Genomic DNA, 26,781 nt, shown 5'->3' with positions numbered 1-26,781 from the left:
CTAGAGGCTGAACTAAACTGGCTCTCAGTGGCTAGAGATACAGTAATGTGTTTTTGGAGGATGTCATCATTTGCTCCAAATTCTAAGATTTAATTTAAAATATTAAGTTTCTAGCCCTTATAGTTCTGGAGAAAACTTTCAGACTGAGCAGAGTGGTTTCTGCCTGAGTCTGCAATGAGCCTGAAACAATAGGTCAGAGATGTGTGATCTTTTCCTACAAATCAAAATGATGTGTTACCCTCATGTCTGAAATATTCTGTCTGTCCAGTCTAGCTTGTGATCTTTGACAAGGACTTTGTCTTTATCTTTGTTTTATACAGCTCCAAGCATGCTGATGACATTCAGCAAACATCAGACAACAATCATAGAAATATGCTCATATGTACATGTACTTACCGTTTTATGAAGTTAGCAAACAGTATGCGATGGGAATAACCCTGTCTCCGAATTCTTGCCGTCTCCAGAATTCCCGTATAGCGCAGCTGTACCAGTACCTTCTCTTTGTCATACTTGTGTGCCTGCCGATCATTGTTTGGCTTGATGCAACGGACAAAATGAGGCTGGCCAACCACCATCTTGGATAATAAATCCATCAGAGAATACTTCAAGAAAACGGAGAAACATTTTCTGTTGTGATACATAAAAGCCTCCTATTCTACAAGCACATCTGTGCATTTGAAATTTCATTTCGCATGAGTGGTACTGTAGGTATAACTCCAAATCCATTTAAATTCTGCTAGTGGCTTAATTGTAGACAAATCAAGCTGAAATTCTAGTCTCTCTGACATCGACTATACTTGAGCCAAACATTACCTTCAGGCAAGCACGAATAACAAATTCCCAATCAGTATGTTCCCATAAATTGTAGTAATCTACAGTTCTAACAGCTAATTAAGCACCAGTTTTGTTTTTGGAAGCAGCAGTGTTTTTGATCACAGTTAAAAATACTCCAAAACAAAATGTGTATATTTTTTGCAAGTTTCTTTGATGGCCCATTGCGTTGCTGTTGATGCTGCTGAACTGCATGAGCCATGGCATGGTCCATATCGTTGAGACCTGGCAAGCCAAGTTCACCTAAGGGACATTGATTCTGACCACAGTTGTCAAAACAGAAAGGTATTAAATAAGAAATGCCGTTACAATATGAAATGAATGGTTGTATTGGGATGAGCAAATACTGCAGGATTGGGCCATCTATCGGGGAACTGAATCTCATTATTAGGAAATTAAAAAACATTTTTTCTATGCTCCTGTATTTAATATTTATATAAAGTCCTCATTCATCTCTGAGACAGGAGCTGATGGAGGTTACCAGGAGTAAGAGGTCAAGCTAAGGATGGGAAGTTGAAGTGTGGCAAGAAAATAAATGTAACCTTTCCTTTGCTGGGGAGGGAATGAAGGTAACTAAACAGCCCCAAAGCACATCTGGCTAGGCCCATCTGATTCAGCATGTTCCTCTGGTTCTGTTATGGAACCACTGGGTGTAGGTAACTATAGCTGCTTTCCCCAGGAGGAACCTGTGGGGAGAGCAGTAGTGGAAACACCAGTTCACAATTCACATTGATCCTTTGCACTGCCCCCACCCAGCCTGTACCCCAGCCTGGCACAGGGAGGTTTGTAGCTTTCCATGCCAGCAGGGCTGAATCTGGACCTCGTGGTCCTGATGGGTTTCTACAGAATTGTTCCATTGCAGGATCCTATTAACACACAAATGAAGAGCCTACTTCCTAATTCAAAGTGACTCAAAGGAAAGTAGTAGCCAGGAGTAGTAAGACAGCTGTGTGATAGTAGGCTAGACACCCAACACCAGTGTAGGACTTCAAGCAGCATATATTCTGCAATAAAATCTGTATTTCCATTCTGGACAGATGCTACACTGTGTGTATGGTGCTAAATTAACTATCAATAGCTTGGTGATGAAGCTCAGTCAGCTAGGACAAGATAATGAATAAGGAGATTTGCAGATGCATTTCTGAGTCATCTGTAGATTTCTGCATGCGAGTAATGTAGCAGGATTCAGTCTGAATCCTCTTGTGCCTGCAATGGCAATCACGCTTTGGATAGCAGTTTCCACTGCACCACTGCTGTCAAGATTTAGCTAATCCCAATCCTTGTATCTGTTGCTAGATTTGCTGTATGCAGTGTATCATCAAACAATAACCCATACTCAATGGGGACCCCATCCTGAAAGAAATCTTTCCTGAACTCCCTCTTCTGGCCTTCAAACAACCCCCCAACCTCCAATAGCTCATCACCAGAAGGAAGCTCCTCACAGACTAGGACTCCCAACTCAAAGCGGCACCAGATGCTGCCAGAACAACAGATGCAAAACCTGCAGACATATCTCCACTGCTCCAATCAACACCCCCCACAATACACCTTTCAAGATCCATGGTCTTACACATGCCTATCACACCATGTGGTGTGCCTCATCCAGTGCACGAAATGCCCCAATAACAACTATGTGGATGAAACCAGACAGTCACTGCTCTCACACAGGAAAATGATAAAAGACAAAAACCACTGTATCACCTGTGGATGAACATGTCACAAAGCAATCACTTTGTATCTGATCTCTCTGTCATCTCCTCAAAGGAAACCTGCCCAACACTTTCAAAAGACAAACCTGGGAGCTTAAATTCATCACTTTGCTAGAAACTAAATATCATGGTCTTAATAAAGACATTGGAATTATGTCTTATTACAACAATCTGTAACCCACTAGTCCCCTTTTTTTGTCCTATGACTACAAGGGTGTTAATGGGCCACTTCACCTTGAATGGTCCCTTAGAATATGTTCAAACTACTTACTAAACTATCTCTTTGACCTTGTATTTAGCTGTGACACTCTGAGGGCACATCTACACTTAAAATGCTGCATCAGTGCAGCTGCATTGCTGTAGCGCTTTAATGAAGATGCTCTAAGCTGATGGGAGAGAGAGCTCTCTTGTTGGTGTAGTAAATCCACCTATCCAAGAGGCGGTAGCTATGTTGACAGGAGAAGCTCTCCTGCTAACATAGTGCTGTCCACACAAGCACTTATGTCAGTGTAATTTATGTGGCTCAGGTGTGTGGGTTTCTCACATCCCGAGTGAGTAGTTATACCGATATAGGGCTGTAGTGTAGACCCAGACCTCAGTACTTTTCCCAGACCTGAGACAGAGCTCTATGTAACTTGAAAGCTAGTATCTCTCACCAACAGAAGTTGGTGCAATGAAATGTCTTGCTAGATTTGCTGTTAGTTCACAGAATCATAGAAATTAGAGTGGAAAAACTAGGTTCTCTATTACTCTCTGTCCAGAATGTTAAAAAATATCACCCTAAAAATATCATCCTAATATGGCACTAGCACATTATGTAGTTTATCTCCCTGTTAGTAATAGAAGGTGCTTTATTCTGTCTCCTAAACAAAGTGTCTGTTATTCTTTGCTATTCTTTACCCTGAAAGTAAATAAAATATTTTCATAAGAGGCAGTAGCATAATCTGAGGCACCTTTATGTTTTTGCTAGAAGACGTGAATCAATGGGAGTTGGGAAAGCAGAATCAGGCCCCAAATTAGCCAGCTCAAAGTGCCATGCTGGAGGAATTAGCATAAAGGAAATATAACTGTACCTGTGGACTTTGGCAGAAGCTGTTTTCAAAGGTAGGTTCTTTATCAGCATTTGGAATATAGCATTTAAGAGCAAAACAACTTGGACTGCATTAACAGCATTTCATTGCAGTGATGCTTAAGGACTATGCGATTGATTATTTTCTTTTATGTTCGATTCTGCATACACTCGTCTTCAGCTCTGGAACATGCTTTACAATAGCAATGCTCTGCAGGGTATATGCATCACCGGCTGTGAATGCCCAGCTTGTTAGTCAATGTTAGGTATTTATACAGCCTCCATTACTGTAGTATCTGAGCATCTCACATTTTTTAATGCATTATCCTCCCAACTCCCCTGGGAAATAGGGAAGTGCCATTATCTCCATTTTACACACGGGGAACTCAGGCACAGAGATTAAGTGAGGTCCTACAGGAAGTCTGTGGCAGAGCAGGGAACTGAACTGGGCTCACTCTCGCCCCTGGACTATCCTTGCTCTTTTGTTATTCTGGTGGCATAATGCCTGAGCGTTGCACTGAGGGATTAATACCTAATTGTGATTATTCACAGGATTTCATTTGTTTGCAAAAATCATTATGATTTTGTGACTCCGTGTCATTATAATCTGCAAAGGAAGGGAAGACTCATCATAGCAATGTTCTGTGGAGGGGCTGGAGAGCATGGCCACGTATACGGCAAGGGAATGGCACTGACAGAGGAGAAGCCAGGGAGGTTGATTCAGTGCATCTCCTCTGCAGCCTCATCACTGAAGTTCCTGTGGAGCACCGGGTGGAAATGAAATCTGCCATCCTCTGCTCAGACCCTGAAAGGGGTCCAATACCATGAGTCCCTGTTCTCCCTTGTGTTTGTCATCCTTGAGGCAAAGCAGTCCAGGGTGGCACAGGGAGGTGTAATTTACATCATCTTGCACCTGAAAGCGTGAAGTCTGGGCCTGTGAGTAATTCTACTCCATCAAATGAAACATGAACCATCACATTAATCTAGGCATGTATACTGCACTCATCACTGTGGTATCTATGAACTTCACCCCTATTGTCTTTGTGATTGGTTGTCGCTAAAATCACGCATGTGTGCACCTGGAGAGGAAAGTGGTTGCATTTTAAAAGCCGAAAAAAATGCTTACCTACCTTTTGTAACTGTTATTCTTTGAGATGTGTTGCTCATGTCAGTTCCAAGTAGGTGCGTACGCCCCGTTTGCATGATCGTTGGAAGGTTTTTCCCTAGTGCCCCATCGGATCGGCTGTGGAGCCCCCTGGAGTGGCTCCTTCATGGCTGTGTATATTGGTCCCGACCCGCTGCCTCTTCCGTTCCTTCTTGCCGGATACTCTGACAGAGGGGAGGCGGGTGGGTCTTGGAATGGACATGAGCAACACATCTCAAAAAACAACAGTTACAAAAGGTAGGTAACCATTTTTTCTTCTTCGAGTGATTGCTCATGTCAATTCCAAGTAGGTGACTCCCAAGCAGTTCCCCGGAGGAGGGGTCGGTGTTCACCGAGTTGCAGACTGAAGCACTGCTCTACCAAACGTGGCACTGTCTCTAGCTTGCTGCGTGATGGTGTAGTGCTACGTAAGGGTATGAATAGATGACCACGTCACCACCCTGCAGATGTCCTGACTGGGGAGCTGTGCCAGGAATGCTGCAGATGAAGCTTGCGCTCTCATGGAGTGTGCAGTCAGTGTTGGGGCTGGAATCTTTGCCAGGTTGCCTGATAGAGGCCGTGATCCAAGAAGAGATTCATTGGGATGAGACTGGCAGACCTTTCATTCTCTCTGCAATGGCGATGAAGGGTTGTGTCGACTTCCTAAATGGCTTTGTCCGCTCAATGTAAAAAGCCAGCGCCTGTCTAACATCTAGGGAATGGAGCCGGCATTCCCTGTCATTAGCATGTGGCTTTGAGAAGAACAGTGTTAAAAAGATGTCCTGATTTGCATGAAATAACCTTAGGGAGAAAAGCCAGATGCAGCCGCAATTGTACCTTGTCCTTATAAAACACTGTATAAGGGGGCTCAGACGTTACAGCTTTGAGCTCAGACACTCTTCTGGCAAACGTGATAGCCATGAGAAACACCACTTTCCAAGAGAGGTAAACCAGAGAACAAGTTGCTAGAGATTCGAAAGGGGCCCCCCCCCATGAGCCTTGAGAGGACCCGGTTAAGGTCCCATGGGGGGACCTGTTGCCGCATCCGGGGGTACAGTCTATCTAGCCCTTTAAGGAAGCGTCCAACCATGGGGTTAACAAATACTGACTGCCCCGCTGCGCCCGGGTGGAAAGCAGAAATATCTGCCAGGTGCACCTTGATTGATGAGTCTGCCAGCCCTTGCTGCTTTAAGCAGAGTAAATAGTCCAGTATAAAGGGGATTGAGGACTGCAGCAGAGGGGTGCCGTTCAAATAGAGAACCTTTTCCACTTGGCTAGATAAGTGGCATGAGTGGAGGGCTTTCTACTGCCAAGGAAAACCTCCCTAACCAAATTGGAGCACTGGAGCTTTTAACAGGTTTAGCCATGGATTTTCCATGCAGTGAGGTGGAGAGACGCCAGGCGTGGGTGCTGAAGGCGGCCATGGAACTGCGTGATGAGGTCTGGACTCATGGGCAAGGTCATGGGCGTGTCCACCAAGAGGTTCAACAATGTGGAGAACCAGTGTTGGCGGGGCCATGTCGGCGCTATGAGAATCAATGTAGCCTTGTCCTGCCGGGCCTTGAGGAGGACCTTGTGGATGAGAGGGAATGCATACAGCAGGTGCCCCACCCACGAGAGGAGAAAGGCGTCCACTATTGAGCCAGTGCTGTGATTCAGGAAGGAGCAGAACTGCTGGCACTTCCTGTTGCCTCGTGTCGTGAGATCCCCACCTCAGGAAAATATTGCTGATGACGTCTGGTCAGAGGGACCATTCATTGCCATGGAAAGATCTGCTGAGGCAATCAGCCAGTTCATTTTGTGCCCCGGCAGATACGACGCCTCCAACAGTATTGAGTGGGCGATGCAAAAGTCTCACAACCTGAGGGCTTCCTGGCACAAGGGAGAGGAGTGAGCACCATCCTGTTTGTTTATATAGAACATCACTATTGTCTGTCAACACTGATACACATTTGCCCTGAAGATGGGCCTGAAATGTCTGGCAAGCTAGACGCACCACCTGTGCTCCCTGACGTTGATGTGTAGTGATACCTCCGCTTGGGACCATGGGCCTTGTGTTCTGAGGTTGCCCAGGTGCGCTCCCCACCCCAGTGCTGATGCATCCATGACTAGTGACAGCAACCGCTGAGGTTTGGAAAAAGGTACCCCCGCACAGACTGTCTGTGGATTGAGCCACCACTGGAGGGACTCGAGAGCCCGGGGAAAAAGCATGACCAGACTGTCCAGATGGTCCTGGTTTGGTCTATACGCTTGGGCCAGCCACAGCTGGAGGGGACGGAGGCGCAGCCTTGCATGCTGCACCACATAAGTGCATGCTGCCATATGCCCAAGTAATTTTAGGCAGTTTCTGGCTGTTGTGGTGGGGAACTGGTAGAGACCTTGTATGATGGCGCTCATGGCTAGAAAACGAGACTCAGGCAGGCACGCCTGGCCTGGGTGAAGTCCAGGAGGGCCCCGATGAATTCTATTCTTTGAGTGGGAGCCAGTGTTGACTTTGCCATGTTGAGGATGAGACTGAGATTGAGGAACATTGTACATACCAGGTTCACGTGTTCTTCCACCTGGGCTCGGGTCTGGCCCTTGATGAGCCAATCGTCTAGGTACAGGAAGACTTGCACCTGACGCTTTCGAGGGAAGGCCGCCACGACCGCTATGCACTTGGTGAACACCCGAGGTGCTGCCGATAGGCCAAAGGGGAGGACCATGAACTGATAATACGCGGCGCTGACCACAAATCGCAGAAACCGTCTCTGGAAAGGGATTAGGGAGACGTGGAAGTACTCATCCTTCAAGTTGAGGGCAGCGTACCAGTCCCCCAGATCCAGAGAGGGAATGATGGAGGCCAGGGAGACCGTGTGGAACTTCAATTTCTTCATGAATTTGTTGAGGTTTCGCAGGTCTAAAATGGGCCTGAGCCCACCTTTGGCCTTGGGGATTAAGAAGTAACAGGAGTAGAAACCCCTGCCCCGAACTCCAGGGGAACCTCCTCTACCTCCCCTGTAGGAGTTTGCACCTCCTGCACTAGAAGTTGCTCGTGAGAAGGGTCCCTGAAGAGGGACGGAGAGAGTGGGTGGGAGGGCAGGAGGGAGCAGAATTGGAGAGAATATCCCAATTCTACCATGCTCAGGACCCAATGGTCTGAGGTTATTTGAGCCCAGGCATAGTAGAAATGGGATAGACAGTTCACAAAGGGAGGGGAAGGATCCAGGTATTGAACTGGTGCTCCGTCTTGGGCACATCTTCAAAAGTTTGGCTTTGCGCTTGAGGGCTGCTTAGCTGAGCCCTGCCCTTGGCTGGAGGAGGCCTGAGATGAGCGCCTCCTATTACTTCTGCCCCGCTTCCTACTGTAGTCCTGTCTATGAGGGGCAGGGTAGAATCATTGGGCAGCCTGGCGCTTAAATGCCTTTCTTTGTGGGGCTGGTGTTTGCAGCCCCAAAGACTTGAGGGTCACCCGTGAGTCCTTAAGGCTATGCAGCCTTGAGTTTGTCTGCTCTGCAAAGAGGCTGGAGCAGTCGAAGAACAGGTCCTGAATTGTGTTCTGGACCTCATGCGGCAGTCTGAGACCTGTAGCCAAGAGCTGCGTTTCATAGCTATGGCCGTGCCCAGAGTGCGGGTGGCCGAGTCAGCTGAGTCCAGGGTGGCCTGAAGAGAGGTCCTGGCAACCTCCTCCAGAACCAGCCCAAACTCTGAGCGGGAGTCAGCTGGCAGCAATTCCTGGAATTTGGCCAAAGAGCCGCAGGAATTATAAGCATAGCAGCTCAGGACCACTTGCTGATTTGCTATGCGAAGCTGGAGTCCCCCAGTGGAGTAGACTTTCCGACCAAAGAGGTCCAGCTACTTAGCATCCTTAGATTTGGGGGTAGGCTCTGGTTGCCCCTGGCACTCTTTGTGGTTCGCACCAGGGTCTTGGGCTGTGGGTGGGTGAAGAGGTGCTTGTACCCTTTGGAAGGCACAAAGTGTTTGCACTCTATGCCCTTGGCTATTGGTGGGATAGAGGCGGGTGTGTGCCACAGCACCTTGGTGGTATTCTGTATGGTTCTGATGAGGGGCAGAACCACCCTCGAGGGCCCATCAGGGGCCAGAATATCCACCATGGGATCCGTATCCCCAGAGACCACCTCTGCTTGCAAGTTCAGGTTCTGGGCCACCCTCCTGAACAGGTCTTGATGGGCCCCAGTGTCCATAGCAGCCAGAGTGGTGGAGGTGCCTGCTACTGCCTCATCCAGGGAGGACGAGGACGATGCCCTCGGAGGCACAGGGTCCTCTTGCCCCTCTGGCTCGTGGGGATCTCCTTGCGCTGCTTGAGAGGTGCAGGAAATGGCAGCAGCTGCTTCGGTGCCAGTGCCTGTTCTGGTGCTGACGTCCTCGTCAGTCTGGGCTTGTGCATCCCTAACCCGGGGAGGCACCTGTGCTACAGATGTGGCCAATGGTGGGATTTGCGCCTCCGATGTCACCAACAGGGCCATGGAATCCGGGCCTTGGACTTGGCGATAGGCCCACATGGTGTCCAGAAGGGCCACTGCGTCGGTCCCTGTCACTGCGGAGGCCAGGACATTACAGGCCCCGGCTGCCCTTTGTCTTGCCTAGGGTGGTGCTGGAACTGGTGCCGGGAGCGGGGCCGGCTCTGCCTGGAAGCATAAGAGTCCGCCTCTGACTCTGAAGAGAAGTCCGAATCTGACAAGGGTGGGGCAGATCGAGATGGTGCCGGGGATCAGTGCCGTGGTGAAGGCGATCGGCACCACATCATAGTGGGCTTGCCCTTATGCCGGATTGGCGTCGGTGCCAAGGATGTTGCCAGTTCTGGAGCCGGAGCCTGAGCTGGCAAGTGTGCACCTGCCGGGGGAGTGGGAAACTGTGCCGTCATAGCGATCAGCTCCCTGCCCGCCTCAAATGTGTCCGGTGTGGAGGGAGCATTCAAGTCCTCCTCCAAATCTTCCCACCCCCTGTCAGCTCTCTTTTTCTTCTGTGGCACTGGCGATTGCAAGCGGTGCCTCACATTAGAGATGGTCCTCGGTGCTGGGGAATGGCAGTGCTGTGGCCCTTTGCATGAGTCCTACCTCAGTGCCGAGGCTTCCCGTACCGAGACCTGGACGTTGTGCACCGAAGCGCCCGGTCGGACACCGCGTGGGGCGGGTGGGGTTGAACAGCTGACTCCATTAGAAGGAGCTTTAAGCGAAAGTCCTGCTCCGTCTTAGTTCTGGCCTTAAAACCCCTGCAGATTTTACACCTGTCGGACCGGTGTCCCTCCCCGAGACACTTTAGACAGGAACTGTGTGGGTCTCCCTTCGGCATGGCTTCAGGCAGGACCCGCACAGCTTGAAGCCCTGAGACCGAGGCATGCTCCAGTCCCCGGGACAGGAACAAAGTAGTGCGTGTGGGGGGGTAACCCTCAACTAAAACGTAGCTAACTACTACACTTATAACTAACTAAAACTTTCAAACTATTTACAGGGAGAAAAAGAGAGTCCACTACGGAGTCACTTGCTAACACAAGAGAGGAGCTGTTCCAACAACTGTCACTGGTGGTAAGAAGAAACTGAAGATGCAGCGGGTCAGCAGGAACCTATATACACGGCCATGAAGGTGCCACTCCAGAGGGCCCCACAGCCAACCCAACGGGTACCGCTAGGCGCGCACACACCTAGTTGGAATTTACATGAGCAAGCACTCGAAGAAGAACAATAAATATTAATTCTACTCCAGCATAACATAAGAAAAGAGCTGGTGTCTTACTCTAAAATAAGAAGCGACTGTCTGTGTTTTCATATTGGTCGTCTCTCTTGGATGAGGTGTAGTATCTTCAGTTTCATTCTATACAGATCAAGAAAGAAAATGACACTTATCTTTAGAGAGCCTGAGTTTATTTTGCAACATCCCAACAAAGTGCCCTTTAAAAGAACACCACTAATAAAAAGAAATATGTATTCTACACTGCAAAGGCTATTGAATAATCACTAGCAAAATCAGAATTGTTGCACAAGCACGTTACACTACTTTGTCACATGCTACACACACACTCACACACATACAGACACACACACACACACACACACACACACACACTGAGGACACAGTTTGATAACTGAACATCCAGGTAACTGTCACAAATAATGTGATAAGAGGAGACAATTTATTTTTTATATCAAGGACTGCTGATGTCCTGAACATAATTTCAGCATCACTGTTATTTTGGTTATTCTCTACAGAACATGACCATACTCCACACAAATTAGAGAAAATATTTTTAATTTCTCCTTTTAACTATAATAGTAAAGTTAAGGAAATATTTTTTTCTGAAGTAGTTATAAAACTATAGTCAGAAAGAAGGGAAATTGTAGGTTTTTACCTCACGGAAGGAATACGAATTGCACAACACAAAGATATCCAGCTAAACAGAAAAGAAAATAGGAGAGGGAGAAAAACCAAGGAAGGGGTTACTTGCTTACTTTCAGTAGCAATAACAACATTGCCTTTGTCTACTTTAAATGAGGGTTCAAAACACTGCCGTGAAATTAGGTTTCTTACCTTCGTACGATTGATTGATTTTGGGGGGGTCCACATCTGGTAGTTTATTGCACTTTTGCTTTTGGTATGTGCCAGGTTACCTAAGGAAAGATGAGAGGAGACAACCTGCTAAAACATTTATATTTCACTTACACTAAAAAAACACATTATCCAAGTACCTGGTGGTACGTCTATATAAACCCTTGCTCCTACGTGTCTCTTTATTTCCCTTCTAGCTTTTGGTACTGAACTTTGAGAAAGCCACAACCGTTTTGAGGAGATGAAACAAGGGCTCTATATTTCTTACTCTGCACTTACATGACCTGCTAAAGCAAACACAAAACAAAACACATCTGCCCCAATCAGGAAGCCACTCACTACAAACCTAATGCTCATAAGGCCCCTTCAGACTGCTGTAGCAGATAAAGTTGCCTTAGAGTAGGTGCAAATGTAATTAGGTGCAAATGTAATTTACATCCCTTTTAAGGCACTTTTCCACTGCCAGAATGATGCAAAGGGGTTTTAGTGTAAATGGAAACCAGTCCCTCTGGATCAAGCAAAATTCCCATTATGACTTCCAGAACTGGCTGCATTACAACAGTTTAAGCTGACACGGATCTTCTAAAGGAATATGGAAACGCCTTATGAACTTTTAACAATTGCACTTTTGTGTTGATAGAATCAACCATTCTAGCAACCTGACATTGTTTTAGGCCTGGTCTACACTAGGCTTTTATGTCGACTTTAGCGCCGTTATATCGAATTAACCCTGCACCCGTCCACACCAGGAAGCCATTTAGTTCGACATAAAGCTCTCTTTAAATCGATTTCTGTAATCCTCCCCAACGAGAGGATTAGCGCTAAATTCGACATGGCCATATCGAATTAGGCTAGGTGTGGATGGAAATCGACGGTAATAGCTCCGGGAGCTATCCCACAGTGCACCACTCTGTTGACGCTCTGGACAGCAGTCCGAGCTCGGATGCTCTGACCAGCCACACCCCCGGGAAAATTTGAATTCATTTTCATTTTCCTGTCTGGGCAGTTTGAATCTCAGTTCCTCTTTGGACATCGAGGGGAGCTCAGCAGCAGTGGCAACTATGCAGAGCTCTCCAGCAGAGATGGCCGTGCAATCTAATAGAAAGAAGGCCCCAGCATGGACTGATCGGGAAGTCTTGGATCTCATCGCAGTGTGGGGCGATGAGTCCGTGCTTTCAGAGCTGCGCTCCAAAAGAAGGAATGCTAAGATCTACGAGAAGATCTCCAAAGCCATGGCAGAGAGAGGCTACAGCCGGGATGCAACGCAGTGCCGCGTGAAAATCAAGGAGCTGAGACAAGGCTACCAAAAAACAAAAGAGGCTAACGGACGCTCCGGATCCCAGCCCCACACATCCCGTTTCTACGAGGCACTGCATTCCATCCTGGGAGCGGCCGCCACCACTACCCCACCCCTGACCGTGGACTCCGAGGATGGGATCATGTCCGCGGCCGGTTCCTCGTCGGACATGACAGCGGACGGGGAAGATGAAGAAGGAGATGAGGAGGACGAGGCAGTCGACAGCGCTGGCACCGCTGATTTCCCCGACAGCCAGGAGCTCTTCATCACCCTTACCGAGATCCCGTACCAACCGTCCCCATCCCTTACCCCGGACACAGAATCAGGGGAAGGATCAAGCAGTAAGTGCTGTAAACATGTAAACATTTATTTAAAACAGAACGGTAATATTTATACTATTAACAATGTACATTTATAAAAGTTCTGTAAACTAGTAAAAAAATAATCAGGTACAAAACAGGAATATTTACAAAGGTAACAAATGGGTTTTCATGATTTCTCTGTCTTGGGCTCTTCTCAATTTAGTCCCAAGTGTTTTAAAAAATTTTCACAATGTCCGTTACTCCATGATTCCCAGGCCCAAGACGCTCCACTCCATAGTCCCAGTGCACCTACGCGAAAATCCGGTCAATGTGGCCGGGGATCGACGAGAAATCCTCGTAGGAGAACTCCTCGTAGGTCTCGTGGAGGTAGAGCTCAAGCCTGTTGATCAGGTTCCGGGGTAGGGCGATCTTAGTGGGCCCTCCGTGGTAGCAGACATGCCCCCTCCACGCCACAATCAAGTACTCCGGGATCATGGCCCGACATAGCATGGCGGCATACGGCCCCGGTTTCTGCATGCTTTCCCGCAGCATGCGTTCTCTCTGGGTGTCCGGGATCCTCAGGAGGGTGATGTCGCTCATGACGCCCTGCTTTGAATTAGGGAGGGGAATGTTAGTATTGGGACTGCTTTACAGCCACGCGGTGGAGGGAGAGGGGCAGCATACAGGGATCTTTCCCTGGGACAGCCGCGAGGGGGTGGGACAGGGGCAGAGTTGATGCTGTCCTGATTGCTGGCAGCAGAGACTGGCATTGCTTTCAATGTGAAAGGAGGCCAGTGCTACTGCTGGAGTTTTAAGCAGCCACAAGTCTGCGGCTTACCATTATTGCCCGCTCCAGAAGTTCAGGTCTCCAGCCACAGTTCTCTGAACAGTCCAAGACCTCCGCAAGTCCACAGGCACTGAAGGCGACGGCCGAAAATTCGACCTTGTCCTGAGTGCGCATGTGAGAGGTGCAGTGCATGGTCTTGTTCACAGAGAAAGACTAGGTTCTTTGTATACAATTTCATTTATCTGTCTCAGGAATTCACTCCCTTTTCACAATTCACACAGACACATCTGCGACTGTCTCCCAACCCAGCCTCTCAGCACACTCCCAGAGGCTAGCGCAGATTAGGCGGAGGAAGAAGAAGACGCGTGAAGACATGTTCTCAGAACTAATGGACTGCTCCCGAGCCCAGGCAGCCCAGCAGACACAGTGGAGGGAGAACTTGTCACAAATGCACCGAGCAGTCATGGAACGGGAGGAGAGGTGGCGTCAGGAGGACCAACAGGCTACTGAAAAGCTGCTTGGACTAATGAGGGAGCAAACGGACACGCTCCGGCGCCTTGTGGATGTTCTGCAAGACCGGAGGCAGGAGGACAGAGCCCCGCTGCAGTCTATCTGTAACCGCCCTCACCCGCCACCAAGTCCCACACCACCCTCACCCAAACTCCAAAGAAGGAGGGGCGGCAAGGGCCGTTAAAACTTTCAGTCAACCCCTGCAGACTGCTCTAGCACTAGAAGGCTGACATTCCCCAAAATTTCATAAGTCCTTTCCCACCCACCTCACAGAAGCCCCCGTCCAAGTTTCACACCCCACGTTTCATGTCTGGTTCGCAATAAAATGTTTGTTTCTGTCCATTACTGTTTCAGTCAGGTTCTTTTGAGGGAGAGTCTGTCTGGAGGGGGGGAAGGGGCTTGGTAATTGGGCAGGACAGTGACCTTTAGCAGGGTACAGAGGCGGTGTCAGGTCCAGCATCAGGACACATACACAGTGCAGTCACTGGTTACCCTGGTCAGTCTGGGAGGTGTTTTTCATGTTCTCCATTGAAATAACCAGTCCACCAGTGCGGAGCCTGTCATTCCGGGAGTTTAGAAGCATCATTTGCATCAGAACACTGAACCCGCCCCCCGCCACAGTCTGCGTCCCCGGTTTAAAATATTCCCGCGAAAACAGCAATACAGACAACGCTGTTCATTAACAAAATCTAAATGATTTTATTTTTTGGGAAGGGGAAGGGGGTGAAGGGGGTATGTAACTGGAGAGGATAGTCAAAATGAACTGGGTAAAGAAACGGGGGCAGGTTCAGCTTCTCTGTCCACAAACTGAAAAGTCACTGGTTGCCCTGCTCACTCAGGAACCTAGCTTTCAAAGCCTCCCGGATGCACAGGGCGTCCCGCTGGGATCTTCTAATGGCCCGGCTGTCTGGCTGGACGTAATCAGCAGCCAGGCTATTTGCCTCTAGCTCCCACCCCGCCATAAAGGTCTCCCCCTTGCTCTCACATAGATTGTGGAGCACACAGCAAGCTGCAATAACGATGGGGATATTGGTTTCACTGAGATCACAGCGAGTGAGTAAGCTTCTCCATCTCCCTTTGAGACGGCCAAAAGCACACTCCACCACCATTCTGCACTTGCTGAGACGGTAGTTGAACAGTTCTTTTTCTGTGTCCAGGGCGCCAGTATAGGGCTTCATGAGCCAGGGCATTAGCGGGTAGGCTGGGTCCCCGAGGATGACTGTAGGCATCTCCACATCCCCAAGAGTTATTTTGTGGTCTGGGAAGTAAATACCTTCCTGCAGCCGTCTAAACAGACCAGAGTTCCTGAACACGCGAGCGTCATGAACCTTGCCCGGCCATCCGACGTAGATGTTTGTAAACCGTCCCCGATGGTCCACCAGTGCTTGCAGCACCATTGAAAAGTAGCCCTTTCTATTGATGTACTGGCTGGCCTGGTGGTCCGGTCCCAGGATAGGGATGTGAGTCCCATCGATAGCCCCTCCGCAGTTTGGAAATCCCATCGCGGCAAAGCCATCTATGATGACCTGCGCGTTTCCCAGGGTCACTACCTTTGGGAGCAGTACCTTCACGATTGCCTTGGCTACTTGCATGACAACAACCCCCACGGTAGATTTGCCCACACCAAAGTGGTTCGCGACTGACCGGTAGCTGTCCGGCGTTGCAAGCTTCCAGAGGGCTATGGCCACTCGCTTCTGGACAGTGAGGGCTGCTCGCATGCGGGTGTCCTTGCGCTTCAGGGCAGGGGACAGCAACTCACAAAGTTCGAGGAAAGTCCCCTTCCGCATGCGAAAGTTTCGCAGCCACTGGGATTCATCCCAGACCTGAAGCACTATACGGTCCCACCAGTCCGTGCTTGTTTCCCGGGCCCAGAATCGCCGTTCAACAAAATCCACATGCCCCATTGCCACCGTGATGTCCTGGGCGCTGGGGCTCGTGGTTTCTGACAGCTCTGTGCCACTCTCCGACTTCAGGCTCTCACGGCGGTGCCGTAGCCTCCTCGCCCGATTTCTCTGCATCTGCCTCAGGGAAAGGTGTATGATAAGCTGCGAGGTGTTGAGAACGGCCACAAGTGCAGCGATGGTCGCAGCGTGATCCATGATCGCAGTGCTGTGGCGTCCGCGCTGTCACTGACCAGAAAAGTGCGCGAACTGATTTCCCGCCGGCGCTTTCATGGAGGGAGGGAGGGCGTTAGTGACGGACGGATGACGACAAATTTTTTTTACCCAGAAGGCATTGGCGGCTCGACCCAGAATTCCGATGGGCAGCGGGGACTGCGGGAACTGTGGGATAGCTGCCCACAGTGCACCGCTTCCAATATCGACGCTCGCCCCGTTAGTGTGGACTCACAAAGTCGAATTACTGTCCTTAGTGTGTCCTTAGTGTGGACACACACGTTCGACTTTGCAATATCGATTCCACATATTCGATTTAAGTAAAATCGAATTACCCTCGTAGTGTAGACATACCCTTAGTTTCCAAAATGCTCTTTCTGCAGTCTGCAATGTACAAATTGTGCTCAGGAACTACAGTGGTGTGTGGACAAAACCTGGGTAGGCAGATACAAACATAATTCACTACTGGCTAGTGTGGATTATGTGACCATATCAAGTACTACTAAAGACCCCTTGACCTAACAATGTCAATAGATCTTTTTATTCTCTTTAAAACATTTTTTTAAAAAGCTCTCTCACTTTAAAAAATGGACCCACAATCCATATATTAATAACTCTTATATCCTGACAAAAGCCAAGGTCACAAAAACATTCAGAGATAAGTCTGCCACATCCTGATACTGCAAAGTTGTGCTTACAACACCGTCAGTCTCTGAACAGAGTGTAATCTTAAGGTCAATGGGCCCAGTTCTACTCCCAGATAGAGAGAGGCAACAGGAGTTGACTCAGAGGAGGTGCACCTTTGCACCTCAGTGGATTCTAATGCCAGGATAAAATTGCACGTGAAGGATGTTGTGTCACAGTGAACTCTGAATTGTCCTGCTTCTATTGACTTCAAATAGAACTGACTTGCTGTTCTTATTCAGGCAAAATTCCTTCTGTAATCAATAAGAGTTTTGCCTAAGGAAAGACTTCAGGTTACTGTAAGATACAATAAAATTAAGAGCATTATCTGTAAGACCTTCTCTACTATTCAGTCTAGCTTTCCTGTTCAATTATAAATATAGCTCCCACATGATTGTACAGGTAACTGCAGGAGAAAACATATATATTTTCTGGCACAGGTGCATTGGAGCATATACAACACAATGTAAAAATATATCCTGTTTAAAAATGACAGAACATACTCTGAGCATTAGTTCCATGGCACAGTATAAAGAGATGACACGAGATGATAATGGGTTTCTAAACTGTAATTTTGGAGAAACTTACGTATTCTGTTTAGTTTCTAGCATTGGATGAAACCCACCACCATTGTGTAATATCATTTGAGAGCCAGACAAAAACCAGGAGTGGTCAGTATTGAGAGGTTAGTTATCTGGATTAGAAAGCTCTGCCACAATTACTGGTACATTACCTGTTCTGGTAAGAGGATGGGTTACCAGCTGTCGAGTCAGATTGTTTTCTGATGACCGCAACAGCAGCACAATGTCAGCTGGCAAGGTATTTCTGTTTTTGGCTAAGAATCCACTTGCATTGTAAAGAACCTGTTTAAAAAGTGCATTTATAGTTATGCAGCTTTTCTTTATGCATCAGATACTGCTTACTACTGTAGCTTCAGGACTTTCGGAATGGTAGCCTAGTTGTAAGTACTCTAAAATGTGGCCTGTAATATGTCAACAGACATAATAGCTTTTCAGTCATAAGGGGCAGCAATTCAGCCTTCTCTTTTGGCCACTGCTAGCTTTAATTTTTAATATGTAGAGACATTAAGATGATAATCATGAAAGAAAAATGTGAAGATGGTGACTAATCCCCGCAGGAGTCATGAAACATTTGTTCTTCACAGTGTACAGGTATTTGCAGTACACTTAACATCTCTTCTTAGAGATCTATTAACAGGGGAGATTTTCAAAGGCACCAGGGTCAGTTAAGAGCCCAGTTCTCATTGAAAAAAAATCAATGAGAGCTACGCATCTAACTCAGAGTTGTCTCTGAGAATCTCCCCCAACATTGATAAAACAACAACAAATACATTTACGTTCTCTTACCTTTCCTGCATAATGGTAAATCCCAAAGGTTAGGTCTACTCTTTTGGGTCTCCAAAAGTATTTTGACTTCAAGTTATCTTCAAATTTTTCTGTAAGCAGATACACAGTTTGTCTTACTGGAGTAATTGTACAAAAACAGCGATGAGTCCACAGCAGTTTGGATCAGGACTCAAGTAAAGAAACTAAACTGGCTTTTCAGGCAGATGCAGAAACAGACTCTCATTTTTTAAAGAGAAGGAGAAAGAACCATCAGGATGGCTTTATGGCTAAGGCACTGGACAAGGACTTAGTGGTTCTTGCTTCAATTATTGGCTCTGCTACAGACTTTCTGTGTGACCTTGGACAAATCACTTAATCCCTCTTTGCTTTACTTCCCCATTTGTAAAATGAGGATAATAATCCTTTCTATTTTACAGGGATGTTGCGAGGATAAATTAATTGATGGTTTTGGAGGCACTCAGTGATAGGGATTATATAAGTACCAGGATAGACAAAGAGCTCATATTACAGCTGTTGTTTGGCTATAAAAAACACATGGCAGTATTTTTGGCTGTTTTGTTTTGTGGTGATCTGAGATCACACATAACCGTGATCCCGCTCTTTATATTTGTGGGTAATGACTGAAGTAAGGGTTTGCCTACACTGAAACTAGAACAAAACTCACTAAATCAGTTGTAACTCACATCTTGAGTTATTTCAGTGCAAGTTTGTGTGCAGACATCCTTATTCCAAAATAAGAGTGTCCACACACTGAGTTGTACTGAAACACTTAAGATGTAAATTACAACAGTTTAGGGATTTTGATTCCAGTTTGTATGTAGACAAGCCCTGACACAGTATTTGCTTTGTTTTAACATGAGACAGTTTCTGTGCCTTTGTGCCAGATTCATAGCCATTACCTTATAGAGTTAGAACTTCTTGACAAGAGATGGGTCAGACCAAAGCCCCAGATCCAAACACCTCTTTAACCATAATAAAGGGGTATTTGCAATCTGATCCTAGATCTGGACCCAAATTGGTCCTTATCTCCAAAACCTTGGATCCGAACATTCCTGAATTGCGGAGTGTTCGAAATCTGGACCCATCTCTTGTGGCTCAGGCCCATCTCCTGCTTTTCATAAGAAGAAATATTAATTTCAGAGCTGGATCCAGTTCCCCTCTCCCTGAAATGTAGGTGGGAAGCTGGAACATGTTCACACTGAAAACATAGCTAACGACCATAAAAATATACTTTAAACAGAACTTTAAAACTTATGCCTCCTAAGACCCTCTGAAGTATAACATACCTACCTACAAGTGTCCGATCAGTTGCTCGCGGGAATCGACTTTCCTCATCAAGGAGAGACAATAAACCCATTGGTTTCTGGAGGAACATATCTAAGAGAGGCCGATTGTCCTCATACTCTATAACTCTTGCATCAACACCTTCATATAGGTATTCATTCTGTAACAGGTGATAATATTCATGTTTCACCCACAAACACAGAGACGTTTCAGAATATGATTCACAAACTGACAGCTGAGTGGAATCATAATCACATAGAATAAACAATACCCAAGGGGCGAATGCATCAGTGTTTTGTAAGAAAGAATGTCACTTTGAATGTTGCAACACACGGCAATGCTATAAGCTTTAATCTTGCGTGCCTCATGCTGTGTGTTTTGTAAAATCATATGCTTCCCATGTACACACAAGAACAAATAAACATAAACAAAGTCAAAGAGCTCAAGCTACCGCATTTGAGAGCAAGATAGAGACTTTATTGTCCTTCCACTGTTTACTCCACTAGTCTGTATTGTAATAAAATTGTTCTGAAGTCATTTGGGGGCTTCGTTTATATTCCTACATTGCTTCATTATTCAGACCTATTGCCAGTACAATGGCCAAGATTTGTAAAAATGACTAGTCATCTTGAGACACCTTAAAAGGACCTGATTTTGAGAAGGCTGGAGCTTAGCACTTTCTGAAAATCAAAGCCCTATAAGGTGTCTAATCACTTTTGATAATCTAGGCCAGTGTATTCAATATGGTAGAAAACAAATCTAGTTTCTATGCTCAGGAATACAGAGATCTCAGACATCTCAAGGTGATGAGAAAATCTACTAAGCAAACTCTGCAAACGTATCATGCCCTCAGCATTTTTAGTGCCTTTTCTTTTGTTTTTAAAGGCTTTTTTATAAATCAGGGAAAAGTAGCCAGATTTTTCTTTAATTCTCTTGCAGTCTGTTCCCTAAATCCACAAAACAGTTAATTAAGCCTCTTGATTCTCTTCACAAATTATTTTTTTATTCTAAAGAACAAAATCCTTTTCAGTTACCTTTAGTTTTACCATGACAGTTTTGTCTTAATAAGTGATGTCACCAATCCAGTGTTGCCTGTTTTCATTGCAAATACATTATCCTAGGGACTACACTGATTCCTGACAGATGGATAACATCCAACAATTGAAGTCCCCTATAACTAAGCAGGAAGGTCACTCTGTATATAATTCACCTTAGTCTGAAAGAGTTGGGGAATGGAGAAGGTAACACAGAGCATAGTTTGGAAAGCATTTTGGAAAGCACCACATATTGCATTACAACTACAACAGCATGTCCTGAGACCTCTGATGACTTCACCTCTCAGTCAGATGGAACCAAAAGTATAATTAACAAAATCAGAAATGCTGATGTGACAAATAAGACCCAGATAAATATGATCTTCAAATACATCTGAAAGAGACTATAGAATGCCTGCTACAATCATACTTTTGGCCAGATTTACTTAATTTCTTCTGGCTTCTTAGACTTTTGGGCTTGATTGTGACTCTGACTACATGCCCGCACAAGGAAATAAGATGTGAACCCCTAATACAGCACTATGTGGGATAGTCATATCTTGGGGCCCACCACATGAGATTAAGCCCTTTTTACCCTGCCCAGGGGCAGGTGGGTGGGGAGCAGTGTGAATATATGGAGTCTTGGCTTCATCCTCTCACTCATTAGTCTGAGTCATGAGGCCAGTGCAGGAGAGGAGCATAATCAGATACCAGTGCAGGCTAGCAGTAAATTACTATACCTTCAGGAGCAAGGAGGCTGCAGAGGAGGAATTGTGACTGAGAGGTATGTTTATGAGTCACGTCTCCCAAGAATAAGCCTGGCATGGGGCAATTTACACACCAATAAAAATATAAGAAAGGTCATACTGGGTCAGATCAATGGTCCATCTACCCAGTACCCTATTGTCCGCCAGTGGCCAATGCCAGAAGCTTCAGAGGGCATGAACAGAACAGGGCAGTTATCGAGTGATCTGATGTCCAGTCCCAGCTTCTGGCAGTGAGAGGTTTAGGGATACCCAGACAATGGGGTTGCATCCCTGACCATCTTGGCTAATAGCCATTGATGGACCTATCCTCCAGGAACTTATCTAATTCTTTTTTGGACCCAGTTATACTTTTGACCTTCATAACATCTCCTGGCAATGAGTTCCATGGGCTGACTGTGTGTTGTGCGAAGAATTACTTTCTTATGTTTGTTTTAAACCCGTTGCCTATTAATTTCATTGGGTGACCCCTGGATCTTGTGTTATGTGAGGGGTAAATAACACCTCCTTATTCACTTTCTCCACACCATTCATGATTTTATAGACGTCTATTATATCCCTCAGTCGTCTCTTTTCTAAGCTGAACAATCCCAGTCTTTTTAATGTCTCCTCATATGGAAGCTGTTCCATACCCCTAATCATTTTTGTTGCCCTTCTCTGTACTTTTCCCAAATCTAACGTATCTTTTGTGACCAGAACTGCACGCTGTGTTCAAGGTGTGGGCATAGCATGGATTTAAATAGTGGCATTATGCTATTTTCTGTCTTATTAGCTATCCCTTTCCTAATGCTTCCCAACATTCTGTTAGCTTTTCTGACTGCCACTGCATATTGAGCAGATGTTTCCAGAGAACTATCTACAATGACTACAAGATGTCTTCCTTGAATGGCAACAGCTAATTTAGACTCCATCATTTTGCATGGATAGTTGGGATTATGTTTTCCAATGTGCATTACTTTGCACTTATCAGATTTGAATTTCATTTGCCATTTTGTTGGCCAGTCACCCGGTTTTGTGAGATCCCTTTGTAACTCTTCCCAGTCAGCTTTGGACTTATCTATTTTGAGTAATTTTGTATTGTCGGCCAACTTTGCCACCTCACTGTTTACCTCTTTTTTCCAGCTCATTTATGAATATGAACAGCACTGGCCCCAGTACAAATCCTGGGGAGACCTTGCTATTTACCATTCTGAACTGTGAAAACTGACTGTTTATTCCTACCCTTTGTTTCCTATCTTTTAACCAATTACTGATCCATGAGAGGACCTTCCCTCTTATCCCATGACTCCTTACTTTGCTGAAGTACCTTTGATGAGGGACCTTGTCAAGGGCTTTCTGAGAGTGAAAGTACACTATATCCACTGGATCACCCTTGTACACACATTTGTTGAAACACTCCAAGAATTCTAGTAGATTGGTGAAGCATGATTTCCATTTAGACAAGTCATGCTGACTCTTCCCCACCATATTGTGTTCATGAATATGTCTGATAATGCCGTTCTTTGCTATAGTTTCAACAAATTTGCCTGACAGTGAAGTTAGATATACTGGCCTGTAATTGCCAGGATCACCTCTGGAGTCTTTTAAAAATCAGCATTACGTTAGCTATCCTCCAGTCATCTGGTACAGAGTATTATTTAAACAATAGGTTGCATACCACAGTTAGTAGTTCTGGGGTGGAGGGATAGTTCAGTGGTTTGAACATTGGCCTGCTAAACCCAGGGTTGTGAGTTCAGTTCTTGAGGGGGCCACTTAGGGATCTGGGGCAAAATCAGTACTTGGTCCTGCTAGTGAAGGCAGGGGGCTGGACTCAATGACCTTTCAAGGTCCCTTCCAGTTCTAGGAGATAGGATAATTTCATATTTGAGTTCCCTCAGAACTGTTGAGTAAATACCATCTGGTATTGGTGACTTATGACTGTTTAATATATCAATCTGTTCCAAAACCTCCTCTACTGAAACCTCAATCTGGGACAATTCCCCAGATTTGTCACCTAAAAAGAATGGCTCAGGTGTGGGAATCGCCCTCCCATCCTCTGTAGTGAAGACTGATGCAAAGAATTGATTTAGCTTTTCTGCAATGGCCCCATCTTCCTTAAGTTTGCTCCTGTAGCACCTTGATTGTCCAGTGGCCCCACCAACTGTTTGTCAGGCTTCCTGCTTCTGATGTACTAAGGAAAATTGTTGCTGTTAGTTTTGTGTCTTTTGCTATTGTGGCAAGGCACCCCCCCTTTACTTTGTCAGCATCAGCGTTCCTCTCTTTGGTGGGGGCCTGGAGTAAATCAGTCCAACTCTGAAGGTTTTTAATGATTTGCTCTGGTTTATTTTTTCAGTATTTACAAGGTGGGCCTCAGAGTAGGCCCAACTACTTCAATTAAGCAAAAAACCAAACTCACAACACAAAAGAAATATATTTCCCTGTCCCCTCTCCGGGGCGGAAGGAACCATCAGTTTCATACATACAGAATGGGAAAAGACTGTCTAGGAAAGAGTAGGGCAGAAAGGGATCTAGGGGTTATAGTGGACCACAAGCTAAATATGAGTCAACAGTGTGATGCTGTTGCAAAAAAAGCAAACATGATTCTGGGATGCATTAACAGGTGTGTTGTGAGCAAGACATGAGAAGTCATTCTTCTGCTCTACTCTGCGCTGGTTAGGCCTCAACTGGAGTATTGTGTCCAGTTCTGGGCACTGCATTTCAAGAAAGATGTGGAGAAATTGGAGAGGGTCCAGAGAAGAGCAACAAGAATGATTAAAGGTCTTGAGAACAAGACCTATGAAGGAAGGCTGAAATAATTGGGTTTGTTTAGTTTGGAAAAAAGAAGACTGAGAGGGGACATGATAGCAGTTTTCAGGTGTCTAAAAGGGTGTCATAAGAAGGAGGGAGAAAACTTGGGGTACGTCTATACTTACCCGCTGGTTCGGCGGCCAGCAATCGATCTTCTGGGATCGATTTATCGCGTCTTGTCTAGACGCGATAAATCGATCCCGGAAGTGCTTGCCGTCGACGCCAGTAATCGTGCTCTGCGAGAGGAGTAGGCGGAGTCGACGGGGGAGCCTGCCTGCCGCGTGTGGACCCGCGGTAAGTACTTTAAAGTTCGAACTAAGGTACTTCGACTTCAGCTACGTTATTCACGTAGCTGAAGTTGCGTATCTTAGTTCGAACTGGGGGCTTAGTGTGGACCAGGCCTTGTTCACCTTAGCCTCTAAGGATAGAACAAGAAGCAATGGGCTTAAACTGCAGCAAGGGAGGTTTAGGTTGGACATTAGGAAAAAGTTCCTAACTGTCAGGGTGGTTAAACACTGGAATAAATTGCCTGGGTTGTGGAATCTTCGTCTCTGGAGATATTTAAGAGTAGTTTAGATAAATGTCTCTCAGGGATGGTCTAGACAGTATTTGGTCCTGCCATGAGGGCAAGGGACTGGACTCGATGACCTCTCGAGGTCCCTTCCAGTCCTAGAATCTATGAATCTATGAATTATGCTGGCTTCTGGTTGCCAGTCCTTCCCCAAACAGAAGTTAACTTGATGTTTCCTCTCAAGGGGGGAAAGCAGCCTTCCACCGAGGAGAAGCCTTTTCTCCCTGCTGCTCCTAACTCTGCTGCAGCTTGTTTCTCATCCCTCCCTCCTTCCTCTCTCTCTCTCTCTCTCCAGAAGAGAGGTTTTTAAAGGTCACTGGCAGCCTTTAATTGGCCACAGGTATCTCTAATTAACGTGAAGTAACCTCTTTTCAGTTCACCATTCTAGGGCTGATACACTTGCCTTCCACCAGTCTCTTACAGCTGTCACTTCTGACTTTGTCACGCTAGTTGCTCTTCACATTCTTTTTTGACCTGCCTAATTATACTTTTACACTTGACTTGCCAGAGCCTATGCTCTTTTCTGTTTTCCTCAGTAAGATTTTTAAAGGATGTCTTTTTGTCTCTAACCACCTTTTTTGCTCTGTTGTTTAGCCATGGTGGCATTTTGGGTCCTCTTACTGTTTTGTTTTAATTTGGGGTTTACATTTAGTTTGAGCCTCTATGATGGTGTTTTTAAATAGTTTCCATGCAGCTTGCAGGCATTTCACTCTTGTGACTGTTCTTTTTAATTTCCATTTAACTAACTTCCTCATTTTATGTAGTTCTCCTTTTTAATGTTAAATTCTAGTGTGGTGGGTTTCTTTGGTATTTCCCCCCCTAAAAGATGGATAAATTCAATTACATTATGGTCATCATTAATGAGCGGTTCAGCTATATTCACTTCTTGGACCAGATCCACTATGCCACTTAGGACTAAATCAAGAATTGCTTCTCCTCTTGTGGCTTCCAGGAGTAGCTGCTCCAAGAAGCAGTCATTAATGGTGTCTAGAAATTTTATCTGTGTCCCATCCTGAGGGGATAGTTGAAATTCCTCATCGTTATTGGGTTTTCTGTTTTTGCAGCTTCTCTACTCTCCCATGGAATTTAACAACTACTCTCACCAGGTGGTCTGTAGTACATTCCTACTGCTATACTGTTGTTGTTCAAGCATGGAATTTCTATCCATAGGGTCTCTATGGTGTAGTTTGATTAATTTACAATTTTTATTACATTTGACTCTATGCTTTCTTTTACACATAGTACCACTCCCCAACCAGCAGGACCTATTCCATCATTCCTATATATTTTGTATCTTGGTATTACTGTATTCCGCTGATTACGATCATTCCACCAAGGTTCTGTATTGATCAGGCCTGTGGTTGCCCCAAGATTGAGATGTTAGGTTCAAGCACGAGGTGTTATCACTAAGGACGCTTTTACTGTCAACAGTCTATATGTAAATAAATAATAATTATGGTAATCTGCTTCTGTTGATTATGACAGTCAGAAAAAGGAGTAAATATTTCATGACACTGATGCATCCTTAGACGAGCATTCCTGGGCAACATCTCCAATTATTAGTTCTTCTAAAACTCTAATGCTCATTAAAGGAGACAGTTTAACAACACTGGAAACTGAACTCTGATTTAAGAGTAAATGGAAGGTCCATAGCTACACAGTATGAGAACAGCAGCACAAGCTTCCCTATACTGCCTTCATATGCCTCAATCCTGACCTGGAAGGACCACATGGGCAGTTTAAGCCTTCGTGATCATTCAGTTTTCTGCTTCTCTATTAAGACTGCCAAATGGAGTGTCAATAAGTGCCAATGGTTTTCGTGATGTCTACCAGGATATGGAACAAATCCATTAAATCACTTCACATAATGAATGATGTCAGGAAGCAAAAAACTTCCAGTCACTATGGAGCTGGGTTAGATTTAAGCCAGTGACCTAACAGTGAAAGACTCTATATTATTAGTCTCTCATGCAATACTGCTCCC

The 26,781-nt window shown here is 45.9% G+C and overlaps 1 protein-coding gene across 1 annotated transcript in view; it reads right to left on the bottom strand.

Annotated features, from left to right (window-relative positions):
• The window catches only part of MYO3A (myosin IIIA), a 187,696-nt gene that overhangs the window by 42,424 nt on the left and 118,491 nt on the right, over positions 1-26,781 (bottom strand). Inside the window, exons 20-26 of the mRNA XM_024208648.1 lie at positions 19,648-19,801; positions 18,358-18,446; positions 17,724-17,853; positions 11,279-11,358; positions 11,100-11,141; positions 10,487-10,564; positions 397-602 (exon numbers count right to left, since the gene is read on the bottom strand). Of these exons, the coding sequence (XP_024064416.1) occupies positions 397-602; positions 10,487-10,564; positions 11,100-11,141; positions 11,279-11,358; positions 17,724-17,853; positions 18,358-18,446; positions 19,648-19,801 (779 nt within the window). The remainder of the gene's footprint in view (positions 1-396; positions 603-10,486; positions 10,565-11,099; positions 11,142-11,278; positions 11,359-17,723; positions 17,854-18,357; positions 18,447-19,647; positions 19,802-26,781) is intronic.

Source organism: Terrapene carolina, unplaced genomic scaffold (assembly GCF_002925995.2).
Source record: "Terrapene carolina triunguis isolate 2854851 unplaced genomic scaffold, T_m_triunguis-2.0 Scaffold84, whole genome shotgun sequence".
In the NCBI taxonomy this organism is placed as follows: Eukaryota; Metazoa; Chordata; order Testudines; family Emydidae; genus Terrapene; species Terrapene triunguis.
This window is presented reverse-complemented; position numbering and strand designations above follow the sequence as displayed.